This window comes from Lichenostomus cassidix, chromosome 19 (assembly GCF_008360975.1).
Source record: "Lichenostomus cassidix isolate B80296 chromosome 19, HeHo_3.0, whole genome shotgun sequence".
In the NCBI taxonomy this organism is placed as follows: domain Eukaryota; kingdom Metazoa; phylum Chordata; class Aves; order Passeriformes; family Meliphagidae; genus Lichenostomus; species Lichenostomus cassidix.
Window position 1 is genome coordinate 4738479 of NC_139499.1, and position 22237 is coordinate 4760715.

General features: G+C 52.7%; 1 protein-coding gene across 1 annotated transcript; it reads left to right on the forward strand.

Annotated features, from left to right (window-relative positions):
• Positions 1–871: 871 nt before the first annotated feature.
• LOC146429025 (protein CASP-like) lies at positions 872–18656 on the forward strand. Its single transcript, XM_085078878.1, has 11 exons — positions 872–880; positions 4835–4844; positions 8113–8249; positions 8627–8693; positions 9801–9913; positions 10385–10501; positions 12459–12542; positions 12805–12861; positions 14811–14891; positions 16705–16769; positions 17176–18656. Exons 1-11 carry the CDS (start codon positions 872–874, stop codon positions 17234–17236), a joined length of 801 nt encoding a protein of 266 aa, XP_084935004.1. The 3' UTR covers positions 17237–18656.
• Positions 18657–22237: the final 3581 nt, after the last annotated feature.

The following is a 22237-nucleotide window of genomic DNA, read 5'->3' on the forward strand; positions in this document are numbered from 1 at the left end:
TGGCCATTCCTGCTGCAGTCAATGGCAGGTGGGCACCCAGCTCCACTGACAGAAAATACATGTTTGGGGGCTGAGGCTGCAAAGGGGGATTGTTTTGAGCACCACAGCAACACATCAACTAAATTAACAAAAAAAAAAAAAATCAGTTATGTGAGGTTGGAAATGCTTTCAATTCAAAAATGTAAAAGAATTTTCCCAAATATTTGGCACATTGTTTATTTTCATGGATCCTTTATAGGAAAATAAATTCCTCATTTAGTGCCTTACGGGATGTTCCTATAAATATTCTCAGTATGTACAGAGTTTGGAGTTTGATAAGGAGCAGCTGTTGTAATCCATCAGTAGGATTATATTTTTAAAAGCAGTGGAAGAAATCCTTTTTTTGGATGCTCTGGGTGTCAGCTAGAGGATGTGTGTGTGTGTGTCTGGCCTTCCCTGGGTGCTCTCTTCTCCCTGGTGTGCTCAGCTCTGGTTTTTTGTGAATTAAAGGTTATTTTGGGGGAATCTACCTTGATTTCCATCATCTCCTGCAATACATCCCTGACACATTCCTGGCACAGCTCCATGTGGGTGTCCAGAGTGTGTCTTTGCCATCTTTAGTTCTGCAGAAATGGGGCAATTCTCCTCAAAATGTATCCAAAATGCCACTTAATGCTTTTATCTCATTATAAATGTGCATTTTCCAGTTTTGAAGTGACTGTAATGGGTTGTTCCACAGGATGGAAAGGTTCAAGGTTTAACACTATTTTTTTTCCCCTTCTCTTTAATGACTTTTCAGACTGTTGATTGCTATAAATGGCATTATTGTGTTTCATTTGACCCTGATTTTTTTTTTAAACTTGATGCTAAACAGCTACACTTCGAAAATGCTATGCCTCAGGTAGGTTCATTTATGTCTTTTTAACCTGCACTTTTCTTCAGGTGGTATCAGCATGCAACTCCTAAAATCCCCCATGTGGTCAGAAGCAAAGGATGTGTTAATCTTGTGAAAGCACAGACCTGGAGAGGATTCCCTGTAGCTCAGAATTTTGCATCTGGGATAAAGCCAGGCTGTTCTCTCGAGCCTAAATCTCCAAAAAAGAAATTAATTTTGGGAAGTTAGGAAGGCAACCCAAACCACAAAGAGCCATCTGAGAGGTCAGGAGCAGATATTTATGGCCTTCTGTGGAGATAGTTGGATCTCCCATGATAACTTTATTAGGGCAGCCCTTCAAAAGGGGGTCAAAATTCTCTTTTTTGGAAGAAACATAAGCTGAGTGTTCCCATAGACCCTTACTGGTTTGAACTGGGATAGATCTGTGAATTCCTGCTGGGACAGAGCTGCTGCAGAGGGTGAGGTTTGCACAGGAAATGTTACAGGGATTTGCTGGAATAATGGGAAAGGTCCTAGCTGTAGCTCTGCTCTTGCCCCCATCAGTGAGAGCCAGTTGAACTTTCAGGGGGAAAAAGGGATATTTTTTCACATGGCATCATGTTCCCAGCAGGTAAGGAACCATGAGTGGCTGACATGGTGCTTTTGAGCCCCAATTCTTTCCATTTGGAAATGCTGTCATTTTCTCCTCAGTATTTCTGTTTTAATGGAAGTGGTGAAGGAATTGTGTACTTGCCAACAGAGGGCTTCAGAAAACATGATTTGATTACAGCAGAGCATTTTATTTTCTTTTTGCTCCAAGCTATGGGAAACTGATAAGAAAATTCAAACTGTTTTCTTGAACTCTTCCAAGTTACCCATGTAATTATCTTAGTACCCTTGGAAATAATCCCTTCTCCTATGAAATCTCTCTCCTTACAGGGTGAATTTATTAAGCAGTACTGGGTTTCTTTGCTGGGGGCTGTTTATTTTGGAGTGGCTGGGCCAGGAGGAAGGGGGAAGGAGAAATCCTTCAAACCTTTTCTTCCCAGCAGGCCCTCAAAATGTGAAAAGAAAGGGAGAAAAGGAGGGGAGGGAGAAGAAATCTCACCTGCACCTCCTGGTAACAACTGGCAGAGAAACCCAGAGAGCTGAGGGGGAATCATGGAATGGTTTGGGTTGGAAGGGGCTTTTAAAGGTCATGAAATCCCATGTGCAGGGACACCTTCCACCATCCCAGGCTGCTCCAAGCCCTGTCCAGCCTGGCTTTGGACACTTCCCAGGGATCCAGGGGCAGCCACAGCTTCTCTGGGCACCCTGTGCCAGGGCCTCCTCACCCTCATAAATAAAACTTCCTCCTTAGATCTCATCTCAACCAGCCCTCTTGGAGTTGAAAACCATTGCCCCTTGTCCTATCCTGCTGCTGTTTGGTGCCTCTTTATGTCTTCCCTGAGGCCATTTTCTCTCTTTCCCCATGGGCCTGAGGAAAAGGCAGCAGGGATTGGGAGAAGGATGAGGATGGGTTGGATGGCAGCTGGGGCAAGAGGACTTTTCCCTGTGCTCCCAGCCCTTTGTCCCTTGGGCAGCTGAGCCCTCAGACATTGTTCTCAGCATGTTGGACATGACCTGTTCTCTACTTGTCCCTATTTTTCCTATTTTTGGCAGCACATGAAGAGCTGAGCAGGGCTGTTCTTGCTGCCTTCACTGGTGCCAATCCCAGCCCTCACTGCCTGGGGCTGCTCATCCTCTGTGCCCTCCCTGAAGGATCCACTGGTGTTCTTGATGTCTTCTCTTACAACTGTATCTGCAGAGAAACCTCATCACTGCACTCCTGGAGCTTTCCCAGGCCTGATACCTATGCCTAAAAACCAGAGAGGTTGTGGTAGAACTCGTAGATGTCTTTAGAGATGTTGTCATCCTTTCTTTTCATCCTCTCCTTGCTTTTTTTGCCCTTTCAGAAGCCTTGCAGGAGGTCTGAGCAGAGAATGACCTCATGGCAGGTACAGGCAGACCAGGACAGCCCAGAAGCAGTGCTGAAGGCTGAGATGATTCCCAGACTAATAATCCAGACATTTTGGCTACTCAGGAGCTCTTGGAGCTGACTGACCTTTCCTCCCTCCCTGGAGATTTCTACAAAAGTTGCTTTCAAATGTGCCAAAAGCCCAATTCTTGTGTGTTTCTGCAGCATTGGTGGGATCTCTGGAGCACTTGATGTTCAAGATCTTTATCCACTCTGAGATTTTTGGAACAGTCCAGACCCTTTGGGTGACAGAGATTTTATTTCCTCATGAGATGCACCTCAGCAGATGGCTAAACAGGGCTTTTGGACTACAACCTGCAAAACCTGAGCAGATCTGCACCTCAGAGCCCACAGACAGGGCTCTGGTGACTTTAGAAAGAAATGTTCCATCATTCCCTGCCTCTTTGTCCTGTTTCTCAGCCTGCTGACAGCTCCCAGCAGTGCTGACCCAAGGAAAAGGCTCTGCAAGAAGCTGAGGCAGATTGAGAGACTCCCACACACTCTGGGCTGTGCAGAAATGTTGTCCCTCACCCTGAAAAGGTCAAGACAGAGCTGGAACCATCAAGCTGTAGGATGGTGAAAGGCCTTTGACAACCTTCCTGCTGAGGGAAGGGTTTTGGCTCAGATCTTTCTGCCTTGGCATCTTCACAGAGCAAAAAGAGGGCAGAGAAAATCATCTTGTGCTTCATCCAGGGTTGAATCTGCAGCTTTGGGCTGTGTGCTCCTCATCCCTTCAGCTGCAAAGCACAGGGTCAAGGTCGAGTCAGCTCCTCTTCATTCCCCTGGAAGGGGAACAGGACTTTGGGCAATAACAGCCTTTTCCAGACTTCCTTAAAAGCTGAGTGCCAAGTGTTTCAAGAGCCTGAAACTGGGCCTGAGTTTATGTATAAACCTTGGGATCAGGGAGAGCTGGAGGTGAGACTTTGTTGGCTTGGAAAGGCTCCTGCAGAGCGATGCCAGGAACTCTTGGCACTGATTTCTCCATGGGGAAGAACAGTGATTTCAACTTGGAAGGAACTGTCCAGTCATGAACTGCAGTGGCCCAGCATGGGGAAAGGTGAACGAGCTGGGAAAATCAAAGGCTCCATGGCAGATCCAGTTTCCTGCTTCTTCCTTTGGCTTCTGTTCCTCACCTGGCTCTGTCAGACACCCTGTTGGTGGTGAGTGAGTCTCCAGCTTTGAGCCTTCATGCCAAGGCACCCCGAGGTTTCCTTATCTCACCATCATCTTCCTTCCAGTCAATAAAACAGACTTTAAACCTTTGAAGTCGTTGGTTTCAGTGCACTTCAGTTGACTTTTCAAAGAGAGCTCCCAGCGTGCCACATCACTCCTCAGCTTGTTTTCTTTTGCTTTTTTTTTCTAAGTTATGTAAATTCATGGAAGCCAGACAGTTAGGGGAGGGAGATTAAAAAGTTCCACGAGGCAAATCAGGGTGTGAACTGGCAGGGCATCAGCTAATTTGCCATAAGTGCCCATCTGAGTGCTCCTACCCCAATCCCTTCAGCAGCACCACTCACCTCTCATTTCCTCCAGGCTCTGAGGATCCACATGAGCAGTTTCTCTGGTCCCATGGATGTGCAGCAAGTTACAGCCCATCTCACCCCAAGGTGATTTATTCATCTGTCTGCATCCTCAGTAATCAAGCCACCATCTTAGGGAAAGATTGCCTCTCATTTATTTATGTCTGGCCTTATAACTTCAAACTAAGTTGCTAGTATGTCTTAATTTTCTCCATCTGTGGAAACAGATGCTGTTTATTTTGGATGATTTGCCAAGGGAGCCCAGTTGCTGGGGCTTGTTGCAGGAGTCAGAGTTGCTGTTGCTCTGTGGCAGCCCTGGGCTCGTGGTCTCCAGGGCACTCCTGATGTGCCCCTGCATCTGCCAGGCTCTGCTCCTTCCCAGCGTGGGGATTGGGGCTCCAGGGCTGTTTTCCTCAATAAGCACTTCAAGGATTTAACCTGCAGCTTTGGAGAGGTGAGAGACTGACAGAGCTGTGCACAGCAAAAGAAGGGTGAGGCTCGTGTCAGTCTTCTATTCTCAATTTGGGTTTTGTTTCTTTTCTGCGCGAGGAACCTTCATGTCCCACCACGTGGCCTGTCCACACAGATCCTGATGTTATTTCCAGAAATGGTTATCCCATGGCACTGTCATATCCATGGCTGTGGAGACAGAATTCCCACAAGAATTCCCAGAGGAGACATTTCTTTAGAGCATTTTCTTTGAGCAGAGGCTCTTTCTGAGTATTGGCAAGATATCACAGAATTATTAAATGCTTTGGGTTGGAAGGGAACATTTTACATCCCCACGTCCAACCCCTTGCCATGGACAATTTCCACTAGCCCAGGTTGCTCAGAGCCCCATCCAGCCTGGCCTTGAGCTCTTCAGGGATGGGAATAGTCCAGTCCCAGCTTTTCATTTTCAGTGTGTCACACGAGGGACACCAGCCCTGGCTGTGCCAAGGTGGCACCAGAGTGGCACCAGCCAAGGCAGTGACCTCTGCCCACGTGGGGCTGCCTGGTCCCTGCACTTTGCTCTTCCCTTCCTAAGGCCATGACAGTGTCAGGCCAGGCTTTTTCCAACTCAGAGCTGGCAGAGTTTGAGGCTAAAGATCCATGGCTTCAAACCCACTTTCTGCAGGACTTCACCTTCTTTGTCCCATTCCCTTCTGCTGTACCTCTCCTCTTCCCAGCAAACCTTTGAGGTATTTGCACATCTGAGGGGTCAAAGCTAGGGCTCAGCAGCTCGGGGAGGACAAAAGATGTTCCCTTTTGCAGCATCTCAATGCCTGAGCTGCCCTGGCTGCCTGGCAGAGCTGTGCTCCTGCTGCTGCAGGTGAAGAGTTTGTGGCACAGAGGTGACGAGCTCGCAGGTGGCCACAGCCCCTTGGAAAAGGGAAAGTTATGATTAAAAAAAGCACCACCAACAGCCAGCTGTGAGGAGTGACACTGACAGGGAGATGAGAGGGAAGAGCTGTGTGTTTGGCTGCTTTCAGTGTCAGGCACTGTTCAGCCTTTCCTGTGCTCAGGGATGGTTTGTAGAGGACTGGCCAGTGGAAGCTGAGGGAGGGAAGGATGCAGATTCCTTTAAAACTGAGAGGTTTGTTTACTTGGTGACCCTTTTTTCTCTTAAATCTACAACCTCAGTCCCTGTAACTCAGAAGCTAAAAGGACCATTTAGGAGAGAGGTGCAGGAGGTGGGATCCAGGTTCTGAGTCTCCTGCCAAAGCTCAGCTCTGCAGAGGATTTTTGGGCAGGGTGGGAGGCCAGGGAGCACATCCTGCCCCAGGAAACCTCCTGGTGTGGGGAACCTCAGACAGGATGCTCAGCTTGTGCAGAATTGAGCCCCACATTTGGCTGGCAAGAGCTTCCCAATTCCATTTTAATGCAATTTTAAAAGACAGCCAATTGAATAATTAACCATAGGGAAGAGGTTTTCTTCTTTCCAAAATCTTGTTGATGCAAATATTTTGCATCAGGCCACCCATGTTTTGGAGCAGGCAGTGATTCCCCATTCCTGGGGAAATACTGACCTCCAGTGGGTTGTGCCTTTAGCACAACCACTCCTGCTCCATCCTGAGCCTTATTGGGGGCTAGAAAATGTCAATATGCAGAGGGGGGAGAAAGAAATCCATGTGTTGTGTTCAGAGCTTGTGTCACCTCTCTTTCCCTGCAGTGAGGCTTGGTCCTTCTCAGCAACATGGTAATGGGAATGGCTTTAAACTGAAAGAAGTTTATCCAATCTAAGTTTAGATTGGAAATTGGGAGGGAATTGTTCCCTGTGAGGATGGTGAGGCACAGAATGCCCAGAGAAGCTGTGCTGCCCCTGGATCCCTGGCAGTGTCCAAGGCCAGGCTGGACAGGGCTTGGAGCAACCTGGGACAGTGGAAGGTGTCCCTGCCATGGCAGAAGGTGGAATGGGATGAGCTTTACGGCTCCTTCCCAACCCAATCTATGCCACATCTACAGAAAAAGGGGCAATTTGCACCAGCAAAGACCCTGACTGCTGGAAAAGCAGCTTCACTTTGAGCTCCATCACTGCTGCTCTCAGTCCAGCCCTGTGCCAGGGCATCACTCCCTGTGCAAGGACCTCCTGCACAGCTGTTTGCAGGGGGTGTGGAGCATTTCCCAGCCTGGCAGGAGCAGGAGAGCTGGAATTGGGCTGTGCTCATGCTGCACCCCTCAGCAGAAGGCTCAGAGAGGGTAAAAGCCCTGAGGATGCAGCAGCCTGCCCTCACTGCTCCCCAGGCAGCCTCTGCATTTCTTGCTCCCTGGCTGTTGAGAAATGAGGAATTTTTTTGCCTTCCAGCTGTCTGGAATTGAGGGGAGTAATTACAACAGGAATGATCAGGGAGGGACTGGAACAGCTGGGACCTGAGCTTTCACCCACCTGGAAACACAGCACAGAGGGACAGATCCTGCATCCCCGTGCTGGAGGTGCTGGCAGTGCAGAACAGCAGCTCTGAGCCTGGAGCTGAGCAGGTTTTGCAGCCAGGGAGAGGCACAGCCACTGCTGGCAGCGAGGGAGAGAGGTGAAACAAGTGGATTTCTGCTGCAGGACACTTTGGGGATGGATTTGCCTGTGGAACACAGAGCTTGCCTTGCAGTGCTGCTCCTGAGCCTCTCCATGGCTTCACATCTGGGCTGGGGTTATGTGAGGGGAACGAGAGGTTTTTGTTTTGCTCCTGGAGCATTCCAGCAGTGCCTGTTGTGGTTTAGGGTGTGGGTTTTACTCTGGGGGGCAGCTGGAAAGAGAGAGCCTTTGTGGAGAATGGGCTGAGCAGGAATGCTGGAGGCTGCACAGCCTGGCCTGGGGACAGGAGGGGTCCCACCTTGATGTCCCCCTGTCACCTCCTGCCCTGGGAGTGCCTGTCCCAGCCCCCACAGCCAGGGCAGCCTCTCCATCACCTGGGGGTGATCAGTTCATGGGCTCAGCTCCCCTTATCCCCCTCCAGGATGCTCCCCTGGGGCACCAGAAATACCTTGCTGGTGCTCTGAAGCAGCCATGCCAGCACAGGCAGCTGCTCCCATTGCCTCAGGATGTGGCACTGGGGCTGCCTGGGGACTGTCCCCACCCTGGGGCTCTGGTGCTGAGCAGGGATTGCTGCTGTGTGTCCCAGAAACAAGGAGAAAAGGGGTTTGCCACCCATGAGTTTCCTCTGGTGCTCCACGTGGGTCTCTCTCACCTCTCTGGTGTCCCCTTGGGGTTTGTCCCCACCAGTGACAGCCCTGGCTCTGTTTTGCAGTGCGCTGTGCCGAGCTGCAGCTCCAGCTGACCGAGGCTGTGTCCACCCTGGCTGGCCAGAAGGAGCTGGTGGCCAAGCTGGAGCATGACCTGAGCACCATCCAAGCCCTGTCTGCTGTGCACCGCCCCGATGCAGAGGTACCTCCTCCCCACAGCCCTGGGGTTGGCTGGCAGAGCATTCACCTCCTTTTTATTTATTTTTTACCTTTTTTATTTTTCCTTCCTTTATTTCTCTCTGCCGTTTCACCCAGCAGAGATTTGCATCATGCCATGCCGTGGGGAGGTGCTGGCATGGGATGGGGTGGTACCAGTGGCATCCAGGAGCCACCCAGCCCTTCCTCCTGGGCAAAGGCTGGGATTTGGGGTCGAATCAGCCTTTCCATGCTGATCCTTGCAGGGTGCCCACCCAGCAGGGATGTACTGCTGGGGCACAGCAGCATCCAGGAGGGGTTTGCTTTGCCCAGGCACCTCTGGGTGGGTGGGAAATGATTTACCCTTCTGCTTGTGCTGCCCAGGGTGCTGCTGCTCCCGGCCTGGAGAAGATCCCTGAGCCCATCAAGGAGGCCACAGCACTGTTCTATGGTGAGAGAGGGGACAGAGTCTGGGGCTGGGACAGCCCAGGGCCATGGGCAGGGTGTCACCTCGGCAGGGATGGCAGCAGAGGATGGCATCAGCTGGCACAGGCATTGCCTGCTCTGTGTGCTCCCCTGGGATGGTTTTCCATGCTGGGCATGGTTTGTCCGTCCTCTGGCTCCTCTGAGGGGTGCAGCAGTGCCAGGCTTGGCTCTGTGCTGAGCTGGTGAAGCCAGGCTGAGCCAAATATCCTGAGCTCTGAGCTCTGCCTCCTGCTCTTCCCACACCAAACCCCTCCAGAGCCAGCCAGTGAAACATTTCCTGTACATCAGCTCCTGCGCTGAGGTCTGCAGGAGAAAATGAATCAAAAATAAAACAAAAAAAAACCCCAACTCTTTGCTCCTCTGGGAGAAAAAACAACAAACCAACCAACAAAACACTGCCTTTCCTTTTTTTTTTTTTCAATTTTTGCCTTTTTTTGTGTTTTTGTTTGTTTCGTTTTGAAAGGTTTTGCAAACACAAGATAAACAATATCACAGCAACAGTCCCACCAAGCCAAACAACCTGCAGCCACCCATCCTGCACTATGAATAACTGCTCTGTGCAGCTGGTTGAGTCATGGCCTTGGGGACACATTTCTCCTTGGCTGTGGATGCCACTGCCAGGAAGGAAGAGCAGGGAGGGATGGCCACAGCCCCCCAGGCACCTCATCGTGTGGGACACCCAAAAACTGGGGTTATGGGCATAGCAAGGTGGTGGTGGATGGGGGGTCAAGGTAGGGGAGAGAAGAGTGTGGATGGAGGGGCTGGTTGTGGTTTTAGGGCTTTATTTTAATGCTGAAGCTGCAGCAGAGAGTCTGGAGGGATGGGGAGGTTTTGGGTCAGGGAAAGGCAGCCGTGAGTTGCATCAAATAATGTGATTTGGTTTCATATCCACCTCCAGGGTGAGCCCTCAGAAATGAAAAACCACCATAAATACCAATCCATGTGGTAATCACTGTGCACAGGAGCTGATTTGGGTGCCCCCAAGGTCCCACAGTGCAGGAATCTCTAGCAAGCCCCTGGGGTGGATGGTGGGCATCTCCCAGGGCATGTCTCACCCAAACCTTGTCCCCAGGTCACCCTCCATCCCCAGGCACCTCCTTCCCTGAGGGGCAGGTGGACTCCCTGCTGTCCATCATCTCCAGCCAGAGGGAACGCTTCAGGGCCAAGAACCAGGAGCTGGAGGGGGTGAGTGTGCTGGGGAGGGGCTGGGGGGCTGCAGGGGGTTTGTGCAACCACTGCAAGCAGGAGGAAAATCCAGCCAGGACCATCCTGCCCCAGCCTGTCCGTGTTGCTGCAGCTCAAGGACAAGTCCCTGTCACCTGTGTTTGCTCTCCTGGCACAGTGTTTGGGGAAAAAGCACACAGAGAATGTGGTTTGGGGTTGTAAATTGAAGCAGAGCTCAAAGTAGCTTTTTCTAAGCTGTCAGGTTGGCTCTGCACCTCCCATGGGTGCCCAAAGCTCCCACAGGCACCTTGCTGCCCCAGCCCTTCTTTGGTCCCAGAGGAATGGAATTCTTAAAGGTTTTTAAAGGTTCAGGGCTGGGAGCTCCATTCTACCACACCTGGGACAGTTCTAATTAATTTGAATTCCAAGCCAGGGGGTTTTAACCCCTGAGAAGGGACTGAACCCTGGCTGGATCCCATTGTTCACCTGCAGGAGAACAGGATGCTGCAGCACACAGTGCACGCCCTGCAGAGCGAGCTGGACAACCTGAGAGCTGACAACATCAAGCTCTATGAGAAGATCAAGTTCCTGCAGAGCTACCCTGGCAGGGTGAGTGTCCATCTGTCCATCTGTCTGTCCATCCTGGGGCTGGGCTCACACGGACAGACAGTCCCCAGCAACAAACTGGCAGCAACAGGGAAATTGCACTTTTCCCAGCTGCAGTTTGGATGGAAGTTGGAGCTAATTGTGGTGGGAAAGGCTACAGTGATCTGTCCAGAGGAGCAGGACACAGTTTTGAACTGTGCTGAGGAGTCTTCAAAGCCAGAACTCCAAAAATCCTCCCTCAAAGAGCTGCCACACCCCCCTTTGATGCTCCTTGCTGGCAAAGTGTGGATACTTGTGCCTGACCAGGCTGCCAGAGGTTAAATTGGGACCTCCTGCAATAAATCCCTGCAGTAGAGCCTGGGAAGTAATCCATCCTGTCCCACCTGTGCTCATTGCCCATCACCCTGAACTTCACAGCCAGCACAGAGAGATGCTCCTGGGCAGCCAGGAGACAGAGAAAAGAGAAGAAATCAACCCAAAACCATGCCAGTAATGCCAGGAGAAGACTGGGAAGGGAAAACAGAATTTGCTTCCACCTGCTCTGCTGGTGCTGTGTCCCTCAGGAGGTTCATCCCTGGGGAGGAACTTTCCACTGCAAGCACTCCTCTGGTCAGAGCCCTCGGGCTTTCCTGGAAAATCCAAAAGTGCCACTCACAGAGGAAACACCAATTCCCTGCCATCCTTCCGTGCTGCCTGGACCCAATCCTTTTTGTTGACAGATATGTTAATAACATTTGGGGGTGGGAAACTCCTACAGCTGCGAGGGACCTTATTTGGATCTTTATCCATGTCCCCATGATGACACCAGGTCGTCCCCTCTGACATTTTTTCCCGTTTCTCCTGCGGAATATCATATCCATGTTTATCCTCCGCCACGAGGCAACCCCTGAATGCCATTGCCATGAGCTAAAGAGCAAAACCCTCGGTGGCAGCAGCAGGGGATTGCATAATTCACCCCCTAATGGGGCATGTGACACGATAAAAATACTCCTCCAGGATCGCTGCAGCAGGGATTCATCGCCCCTAAATCGGGCACTGCTCTCACCATGCTGACCCTGGTCGGGTTGCAGGGTGCAAGGGTTACCCTAGGGTTACTAAAGGTTTACTCAGAGGTGTAACAGCCAGCTGCAGGGCTGGCCAGGGCAACCCACTGAACGTAGGAACAAGTCCAGAAAGCCCTGGGGGAGTGTCAGCACTGCCGAGCTGGGCAGGAGGTGACACAGGGATGGGTTAGCTGCAGGGTGAGGAGCCAGCAGGGCTTGCAGCAGGCTGTGCCCAGGGCTGGGGGCAAAACCTGCTGCTTCCAGGCTGGATTTGGGGTGGGAATGATGTGGAATCTGCAGAGGTGGAGGAAGGAGGAGCAGGGATGTGCACCAGCATCCTCAGGGCTTGCTGTGAGGCTGAACCTCTGTCCTAGGAGAAGAATAAATAATATAAACCCCAGCCTGTCCAAACCCACCTAAATCTGTCACTTCTTTCAAGGAGTTTTCTTCATTTGCTCTGCCCTTTTGCCAGTTTATAAATGCTCTGTGTTTGGCCAATGGTTTCCTCCTCCTGAACCTCTCTCTCCCTCCTGCCTGGCCCAGCAGTGAAGGAATTCAGGTGGGATTTGCAGCAGCCCAGGTGAGCTCTGAGGATGGCACAGGTGACAATTATTTCATGGAAAGGGCCAAAAATAGCGAGACACAGGATAAACAGGGAGTCCTCATGGAAAAATCACCTGATGGAACAACCTAAGCTCCTTTCCAACCCAACCCATTCCACAATCTTTTGAAGAACTTTGTTCAACAGCTCCTTTGTGCTTCTCTCTGAAGGTGACAGATGCTGTCAGCCCCATGGGTCAGCTCTGGGCTGTGCTGCTCCACTCCTTGGGGGTAATTTCTTCCAAACAGGGGACCTGGGGGCTGTGTCCTTGTGCTGGGTGTCCCTGCTGGCTCTCAGCCTGCCTTTGCTCCCACAGGGCAGCAGCAGGGATGACACGGAGCAGCGCTACTCCTCCCAGTATGAGGAACGCCTGGACCCCTTCTCCTCCTTCAGCAGGAAGGTATGGAAAGCCCCCCAGCACTCTGCATCAGCCTTTCCCATGTGGGATCATGCCCAGATGGAATCCAGGGCCAGCCCTCTGGAAGAATGAAACACATCCAAACGCCCTTTGCTTCCAAAAATAAAGAATAAAAGTCATTGTGCCCAGCTGGTGGCTGGGGCTGGGGGGCAGATAGGAAAACCTGGGGCACACAGCTCCTTGCCTGCTTTAAAACCCTAAATTAGCCCTTTGAGCCTCGACATGCTGTCTGGTTTCCTTGCAGGAGCGCCAGAGGAAGTACCTGAGCCTCAGTCCCTGGGATAAAGCCACGCTGAGCATGGTGAGTGCTGCTCTGCCAGCCCTGCTGGGGGCTGAGGGGTTTCATCCCCATGGCAATGGGGCTTGTGGGCACTGGGAAAGCCCCAGCCCTGCTGGCCCAGGCAGGGCTGCACACCATGCTGGAATTTGCTTTAGGAGCAATTCCTTCCTCCCTTGCTGCCCAGGGCAGTGGTGAAGTCCCCATTCCCAGAGGGACATGCAGGTGTGGCACTTGGGGACACGGTGTGGTGCTGGGCTTGGCAGGGCTGGGGGAATGCTTGCACTCCACGATTTCTGAGGTCTTTTCCAACCTACACAATTCTGGTTTTATGCTGTAACTCCAAGCACCTCCCCTCTGGTCTGTAACATGTTGAGGGGCTCAGGGCTGCACCCCAGCCAGGGGCAAAGCCTCCTGCACAGGGGACACCCCAGAGAGCCCCAGCACCCCACAGACCTGGGGAGCAGGAGTGTGAGGGGCTGCAGAGGGTGCCACACTGCAGGGAAGATGCTCTGCCCCACACTGCACAGCACTCTCAGACCCACAGCAACTTCTCACTGCATTCCCCATGAAAAACCCTTCCCAGGCCCTGATCCTTCCTGCTCTGGCTCTTCCTTCCAAAAAAGCACCAGGGAAAATTCTGTGGTGTCTGCAGTAGCACTTCTGCAGTGAAGTCCAGGAGCCTTTGGGCTGCCAGGGTTGAACTTTCTGGGCTAAAACTGTGGTTTTTGAGGACACCTGGATCACACTGGAACTGGTGGCATTAGCAGCAGGCTCGGGATGGGGTTTTGGCTGAGTTAACCCCTGGCTCTCCAGCACAAGGCAGGTTAATGTGGGGCTGTGGGGCTGCAGCAGCCCCAGAGCACAGAGCTATCCTGTCAGAAAGGCAAAGCTGTCATTTGCATAAAAACCAAGCAAATGCCAACATGAATATGGATTGGGTGGTGTGCCAGCACCACGGAGAATTAATGAAAGGCATTCACAAAAAAAAACTGACTTAGGGGAGTTATTCCTTGGGAATATTTAAGAACATAATCTTGTTTGTTACAGCAGCCTCTGCCGTGGTTGTGAATAGCAAAGATGATTTGAGCCCAGAATGGGTTTGGTGGGAGATCTGTGGGTTTTAATGCCAGCTTTGGAAAGCCTGCCTGGTGCTTGGGGAATGTGCTGATGTCCATAATGAGTCCCTGGGTTACAGCAGGAATAAAGAGAGGCTGTGCAGGAAGGCAGGACCTGTCCTTTGCCAGCCCCTCCTCTGCTGCTCCTGATTTTGGTGCTTTTGAAGGGAGAGACACAAAGGTTTTCCCACTGGGATCTTGGTGTGGTGTGCCAAAAAGGACATCATCAGGGTCTGGCTGTGGGTCAGCCTCTCCAAAATGAGGGTTGGAGGGGGATTTATCCCAACCCCATGGGTTTGTAGCCCCAGGGGTGGCACAGGGCTGGCAGAGGTGCAGAGTGACTCTCTCAGGACACCCCTGGCAGAGCAAGGGGACACCAGGGCCTGGCTCTGGGAACAGCCTGGGCTCCAGTGCCCTGCCCAGGAGGTGGCCAGGGGGACACTGCAAATCACAAATTGAGCTCATGAATTAAAAATGTGCGAGACTTAATTACTGCCAGGGTTTCTCTGCGGAGCACTGAGGCAGGGCTGGCACAGCAGGAGCAGGGAGAGCCCCTGGAGAGAGCTGGGCTAAAGCAGTGCAGAATAAACCCCCAGCAGGGTTTGCAGTGGGGAGAGCCCACAGTTGGCACCCCAAATCCACCTTAATTTGGGCTGAAAGCATGGGCACTCATACAGCCACCTTGGAGGAGTGACATTTCTCCAGGGTGGGTGGCAAACACCCCCTGACTGCATGTCTGTGCAGGGTCTGGCAGGAACAGCCTCCCAGTCCTGGCCAGGATCTCTCCAAGCTTGAGCAGGGCTGGTTTGCACTGACCCACACTGAACTGGGGTTTTCCATCCTGCCCTCCTGCAGGGGAGGCTCATCCTGTCCAACAAGACTGCTCGGACTGTGGCTTTCTTCTACACCCTGTTCCTGCACTGCCTCGTCTTCCTGGTGAGTGTGAGGGCTGTGGGGAGTGGGAGCTGAGATGAAATATCCTCTATCATCCCATCCAGGGGGAATTCAGGCTGTTTGGGGGTGTTGTGCCAAGCGGGAGCACTGCAGCTGCTGTGTCAGTGGGCAGCCAGGAGAGTGGCAGTGTGACTCAGCAGGGACATGGACATGCCAAGGGATATCCCTGTGGCTGCCCAGGGGGGAATCCCTCCCTGGGTGGGCACAGCCCTGTCCAGGGGCATTCCTGGGAGCAGCCATGGGACTGTGGTGCCACTGTGCCAGGAGCTCACAGGGAGTGCAGTGTGTTCCCTCTGCTTCGTGGGGAGCAAAATTTTGGTTAATTATTGTGGTGATTCTAATACCATAGGTGATTTTAGGAATAAAACACATCCCCCTGAGCCCACCCTGCCTGGCTCTAGACCACATGCAATTCCACCTTCCTACTCCTGGCAGCATCTTTAACCTCCTGCTCAGTGGAGCTCATTTGCTGCCTGTCCAGGGATGAGCTCTGCCTCTCCCCTTGTTCCTCACATGCCCTGTGGCTCTGTTTTTCTCTGCTTTTCAAGTCTCCCCAGCTGTACATTGAAAGTAGAGAAGTCTGGTAGGAATGGAGGCTTCAGCCAGCCTAAATCTCTTGGGAATTTGTCGTGGTGCAGACTCCTCCTGTATCCTTGCACGGTTTCAGGGAGTTTATTTGTCATTTCAGGGAGGGGAAAAAAAGCCAAACAAATCATCAATAATTAAACAAGGAAGCGAGATGAAAGCCAAATCAGAACAATATTTCTGTCCTGATCTCAAAGTTATTTTGGTGAGGAAAGGAGCAAAGGAAATAAAAAGTTAAACATCATTAAACTTTAAAGCTGTAACCTAAAAAAAAAAAAAAAAAAAAGAACAAGAAAAAGGAAAATTCATAAATATTACATGGCTGGAATGATCTTACATCATGTAGACACAAAAGGGCCTGAAATTCAGCACCCAGCACTGCCTGGGCTGGGCACAAACTGTGTCCCACAGGGGACTGCATGAAGCCACTCCATCCCCTGCTCCTCCATCCCCACTGTGACAATGACATCTCTGCCACTGATCCTGGCAGACTTTAATTAACCCTAATTGGGAGGCCTGCTGGTGGGTGTTTGTGTGCTTAGAGGGATTCCCTGGTGATAACAGCTTACAAATCCCCAAGGCTTGAGGGAATCAGTCAGGGATGGGAGAGTTTCTCCCTCTTCCCAAACCCCAGCACTGCCTGCTGCCTCCTCAGAGCACAGCTCTGCAATGAAAACACAGTGGCATGGAGGTAAAAAGGAGCCAGGCCAAGCAGTGACCTTCCTTAAGGCTGTTCCAAAAATACATCTCCATCCACGTGCAGCCCTGAGCCTCACCCTGAACCACCACAGGCAGAGCAGTGCTGGCCCAGCAAAAATAACCCACTGGGAAAGGTCATGCTGAGCACCCTGAGGGCAAGGCTGGGACACGCTGGGCTTCCCCATGCTGCTGATCATAGTGTGGGTGGGAAGGGACCTTAAAGATCCTCCAGTTCCACCCCTGCAATGGCAGGGACACCTTCCACCATCCCAGGCTGCTCCAAGCCCTGTCCAACCTGGCCTTGGACATTTCCAGGGATCCAGGGGCAGCCACAGCTTCTCTGGGCACCCTGTGCTGGGACTTCCCCATCCTCACAGGGGACAATTCCTGCCTGATATCAAACCTAAACCTCCTCTCTGTCACTTTGCATCCTTGTCCTGTCTCTCCATGATGGCATGGCAGGGATGGGGTGCAGGTGGGAGCAGAGCTGATGCCATTCCTTCCCTTGCAGGTGCTCTACAAAACCGCCTGGAGCGAGAGCGTGGGACGGGACTGTGCTGCCTTCTGTGCTAAGAAGTGAGTGAGGACAGCCTGGCCCTGGGACTGGTTTGGTGGGCAGGGCTTGGGGAAAGGTTTGGTGGTCTGCAGCAGGTTTTTTGGGCACCTCTGTCCTGGAAACAAGGCCAGTTAATTGGGGTTTAAACCCGCCGAGGATGGTGGGGAGGAAAAGCTCACAGATTGAACGGCTTGTGTTTGGCCAGGGGGTTTCCAAATCCTTTCCTGCAAGCAGTCCTTGCCCAGGAGGGATCCTGATAAAGACAGATGTGATCCTGCAGACCTGGTTCACACCTGTGCTGTGACTCCAGCTCCCTGCTGGAATTCCATATCCTCCTGGAATGACCCCTTGGAATGGAGCAGCTCTTGGCTGCCAGTGCCCTGTGGAGCTCACTGCAGCTTTAACGTGGCTCCTTCCTCTCCCCAGGTATGCTGACCACCTCCACGAGTTCCACAAGAACGGGGACGTGGCTGACATGTGGCAGTGACAGCTGGACACCACCCTGCTGGCTCCAGCTCCCTCCCAGCCCTCAGCAGGAGCTGTGCCTCAGCTCCTGCCAGCTGCTTTCCTGTAGCTTTGCTTTCTGCTTTGTAGGATGAAGGCCATGATCCCCCTGCTCCCACCCTTGGAATTAAAAGCCTCAGCAAAGGGAGAATCATTTTCCAGCCCTGGAAGGGCTGTGGCAGTTCCTGTGCTCTGCTGATGTCCCAGAGAGCTCAGTCTTTACCAAAACACGTGGAAAATGCGAGATCAGAGGGACTCCTCCTCCCACATCCTCATCTCTCTCCCTGCTCTCCCAGCAGCACTGGATGGGCTAAATCTGGCCAGAAATGGGGAGGAGAACCTCCTGAACTTGCATTTTCAGGTGTTGTGCTGTTTGAGAATTCCTATTTTACTCCAGCTTCAGGGGCCTCCTGCCCACGCTGCTGGGCACCAGCAGATGCTCCTCCTGACCTGGAATAGTTTGGGAATAGTTCAGCCTGGACGGTTTGGGAATAGTTAGGGATAGCTAGGACTTAAAGGGCATGAAGGGAGGTGCTGCTGGTCAGGCCTGACCTCACAGGAATGCTCCAGGCTCTCCTTGCTGAGATGTTTCTGCCTCTTAGGAAGCCACAAGTCAAATCAAGCAACTGCTGGTGATTGGGTTTGCTGGGTGATGATCAGTGGGCTGCTAATTTGGGTTGATTTGGGGAGACAGAGGTGATAGGAGATGCTCCAATTAAAAAGAGCAGGTCCCAGCAACCCCTTTTCCTGCTGTGGCTGCATGGTGAGGGAAGGTATTAGCTTGTTAACGTGGTCCTCAATTAAAATTCCCCTCTGCAGACAGGAGAACAGCCTTGCTCCCAATTAATATTTCATTGCAGACTCACATCTATTCCCATTCCTGTAGCTGGGAATCCAGGCCCTCTAACAGAGCATGCAGGCAGAGAAAGGCTTCACATCTGCCATGGGCAGCAGGGTTTATTTATAGGAGCTGTGGCCAGGGGCAAAATGTAAAATACTCATCAATGGAAGGAGGGATGGACCCCGAGGGACCAACCTGCACCTGCCCCACTCAGCACAGGGAAAACTGACCCCAAAAGGAAGGGAAACACCCCCAGGATGCCAGCCAGGGGGAGATGCTGCCATGGCTGGGGTTCTCTTCATAAACTGATCAACTTCAGGCCTGGGGGAGATGAGCTTTGGCTGCCTGAAGTCAGTAGCTGGGAAACACGATCCAGGGAAGGGTGGGCTGCTCGTTGGGGCTTTGTTGGGATGGTTAAATTTGCTTTTTTTAGCAGCTGTATGTGGTGTCTTGGAATTGCAAAACTTCTGCAGCTATTCACACTTGTACTCCTCATAAATGACTTAAAATAGATGTCGAGTTCTGTTGGACAAGTGATAAAATAAACTTAGCCATGCATTGACTGGGTGGCTTTTGTGCTCTGCTTCCTTTTTTAATTTTTTTTTTTTTTTTTGGGGCTTTTGATATTAAACAACTGAGAAATGTCCTGCTCGAGTCCAAGGGCAGAGTGTGCAGCTAATTTTAGAAAGCCATTACAGCAGCTAAAGGCAGTGATGTCTCGCAGCTCCAGGGAGGGCAGGACCTCTGTCCCCATGTGCTGGAGCCAAGCATCCAGCTGCTGGGAGCATCCCAGGGGCCTGAAAAGGCTCTGGGGAAGGAGAGACCATGGGAATTGAGCCCAGGCAGCTCCAAACCCTGAGATATTCCGGATATCCCCACGTGCCTGTCAGCTCCAGCTGGAGGGTGTAAATTTGCCTGGCTAATTTTGGTGAGCTGGGCATGATCCTCCTCTTCCTCAAGCTCCTTTTTCCTTGCTTTTCCAGCCCTGGGGGAGCCCAGCCTGGCAGAGCTGGGCTGATTTGGGTTTTAGGCACAAAGGGTTTCCTTTGGCCAAGCCCAGCAGTGCAGTTTCTCTTCTTTTAGGGTTTCCTTTGGCCAAGCCCAGCAGTGCAAGGGGGTCTGGGGAGGGCCAGGAGCTGTTCCCCCCTCACTGCCAGAGCTTTTCCAGCCCCCCAGGATACCTGGCTCTTGCCAGTCCCCTGGAGCTGCTGGATTTTGCCCCTCAGGCAGAGCTGTCACCTCCTTCAATCTGAAATAAAAATGACAAGCTCACTGATTTGTCCCAAAATCCCGCCGAGGAGGGCAGGAGTTAGATGTGGGCTGTTGTTTTCTCCTCTAATCTCGCAGTTTTGCAGTTCCCAGCAGCTCCCATGGCTCAGCCCTGCCTGTCCAGCTCACCTCAGCTGCCTCTTCCCAGCCCCAGTGACCTTAGGGCAGCCAAGGGTGTCCCAGGCAGCCTCTCCAGAGTCCTGATTTGGCTGCCAAGCCCTCTGTGCAGAGGCTGGGAAAGCCTGAGCTGGGCAGAGCTCTCAGGTCACTGCCCAGAGCCTTGGCCAAGTTTGCAGAGCTGCTTCCCAGGGATGTGCAGGAGGTGCTGAGCTCCTGGGGATGCAGAGCAGAGCAGGGTGTGCTGGGACAGCTGCTGGGGTGTTCCTGCATGGCATGGAATGAAATCCTGCAGTTTTGGTGCCTGGGGAGGTGCCCTGCATGGGAGGGGTGTCCCTGAGTGGCCTGGCACAGGGAGATGGCTCCTCCTGTCCCCAACACCTCCTGGCACCCCCAGCCAAGCTTGGAAGTGCTGGCAGTGTTGTCTCCAAACGCCTTTCCTCCAAAAAATGAAGCCCCAGCACCCCCTGAACCCCATTCTCAGCCAGGCTCAGAGGGCAGCCCCAAAGCTCCCCACAGTCTGCCCCTTTCTTGGAGGCAGGGGGAGAAAGTGGGAATGGATTTTTTTACTAATTTGATTTAAAAACCCCTTTTATCCCTGAGTGATTCAAACGAAAAGGATTTCAGCGACCCCTTGCTCTCCCTTGCTGTTTTAAATTTAATTATGGGAAACAATTTTAATTAGTATCGACAGATATTCGGGAAAATAATTATGGGCAAACCTGTGCTTCTTATATCTCTTTAACCTGCGAATCTCCCGGCCCATCTCAGAGACCCAGGCTGAATTTTCGGGGCTTTATCTGCTAATCAAAGGCTCCTGGGGAAGCTGGGCTGGCTAACGAGATAACAGGCTGCTCACATCTGGGTCACAAGTTCAGGTTTTTGCCGTGGGCAAAGGAGACGAGAGAGAAATCACCGCCAGGATGTGGCCAGAGTGTTGTGATCTGGGGCTGAGCCCGCTGCAGCCCAGGGGATGCTGAGCGCCCTGGCAGCTCCAGGAGCAGCTCCAGGAGCAGCAGCAATTCTGGCAGCGCTATAAAAAACCCGATAATACGATTTCCTGCAGGTTTCCGTCCGGGCGCCTCATCCCCTCTCGCTGCTGGCAGCTGGGGCTCCGGAGCTGCTGTCGGCCAGGCAGGCAGCGATTTGCAGATGGAAAAGGGAGATCGATGGCTCCGGGAGCGGCTGGAGGCAGCAGGATGCCAGCGAGACTCGGGGCGGCAGGAAAGGATGAGCTCCCGAATACAAACACAAGCAGGGACGAGCCAGCGCAGGTTATTTCAAGTTCAGGGTGTGCCCAGTGGGTAAACAGAACGTGGGGAAGGGTCAGGACATGGAAACAGCCCACCCAGGGGGACAGGGGATGAGGGAGAAGCGGTTTGGGTATCTCCAGAAAATTTCTCTGTGGGGAAAAAAAGCCATGATACATAAATGGGTTTGGGTATCTGGAGACAGGAGGCTGAGCAGGCCTGCCATAAGTACTTATTTTTGGAAATGTGGCTGTAATTATCCACTGTCAGCAGGCAGGGAAGTGGTGGTGGTGCTGCATCTCCATCGCTGGATGCCTTTAAATCACGGCTGAACATCTGTCTGGAAGACATGCTCCAGTTCAGCCAGGAATTCCAGCAGGAATTGTCATCCAAGGGTGAACAGCACTGCCATCCATGAGCTCTCGTCCCTCTCACTGCTTCCCTCAGAGATGGAGCAGACAGAATGGGCTGTGTTAAAAAGGACAGCAAGGTTGGGATGCTGGGAAGTCCCCTGGCCGCTGGGACACCGTGGGAGAGGGGACAGCAGCCGATGTGGGAATCCCAGCGGGGTTATCCCAGCCATGGGTTGGCACCATCCCCACCTCTGCCACGAGCTCTAATAACCCCTAACCCCATTAACAGGGACCCCTAAGTGGGATTCCGGGCAAAATCCCCCTCTCCAGCAGGCAGAAGAGGCTCCTCCGTGCTGCAAGGTGCCGGCTGGTAATCAGAGTTTTATTGCTTCCTGTTGTGTGAGACATCTGATGGCAGGCCGGGCCCAAAGCTGGCGCAGCAGATGGAATGCTCCCTTCCCTCGCTTCCCCCTCCTCCTTATTTGCAGAGTGTCTCTGGAGAGGCTTTTCCAGCTCCGAGGGGAAGCGGAAGGATATTCACCTCGCTCCCCCCGGTTCCCATTGAGGCAGAGAAGCCTAAATGAGGTGGGAATGCTGCTCTGGGAATGCTGAAGGGGCTGCGGGCAAGGATCCTCACCAGGGGATCCATGTGGGGACAGCAGCCAATGCCAGGGTCACCCCAGCCCCAGCCCTTCTCCTTCCAGCAGGGAGACCCTAAACACCAGGGTGTTCCGGCACCCCACTGCCCCCCAGGCAGCCCCGAACAACCTCCTGGGATGTCTCCTCTGGCCCCAAATCTCCATCCCTAACCCGCAGCGGGGGCGGCCGGCGTGCGGCAGCCAAAAACAGCCGCGGGGGCAGCGGAGGGGAACCCGCGGGGCTTTGGCCACCATCCCCAGCTGCCCGGGGCGGGCAGAGCAGGGCTGGAGCTCCGGGAGTTCTGCAGGAGCTGAGCATCCCGCCGGGAGGGCAATGCCGGGTGGGATTGATGAGCTGCGGAGCGATCCAGCTCTGGGATCCACCCTCGGCACAGCCCGCCCCAAATCCCTTTTTCCCTTGCCCTGCTCGCCGAGGAGCTGGGTGTTTTCAGGTGCCTGTCGCTATGGAAACCTCTTTGCCGGCGCTGGTCCAGGCTGAGCCTGCCGGAGCTGAGC

Coding starts and splice junctions, on each gene's coding strand:
- LOC146429025 (XM_085078878.1), top strand. Junction 8,694..9,800: donor GGCCACAGCACTGTTCTATG/GTGAGAGAGGGG, acceptor CCTTGTCCCCAG/GTCACCCTCCATCCCCAGGC. Junction 10,502..12,458: donor TGCAGAGCTACCCTGGCAGG/GTGAGTGTCCAT, acceptor TTGCTCCCACAG/GGCAGCAGCAGGGATGACAC.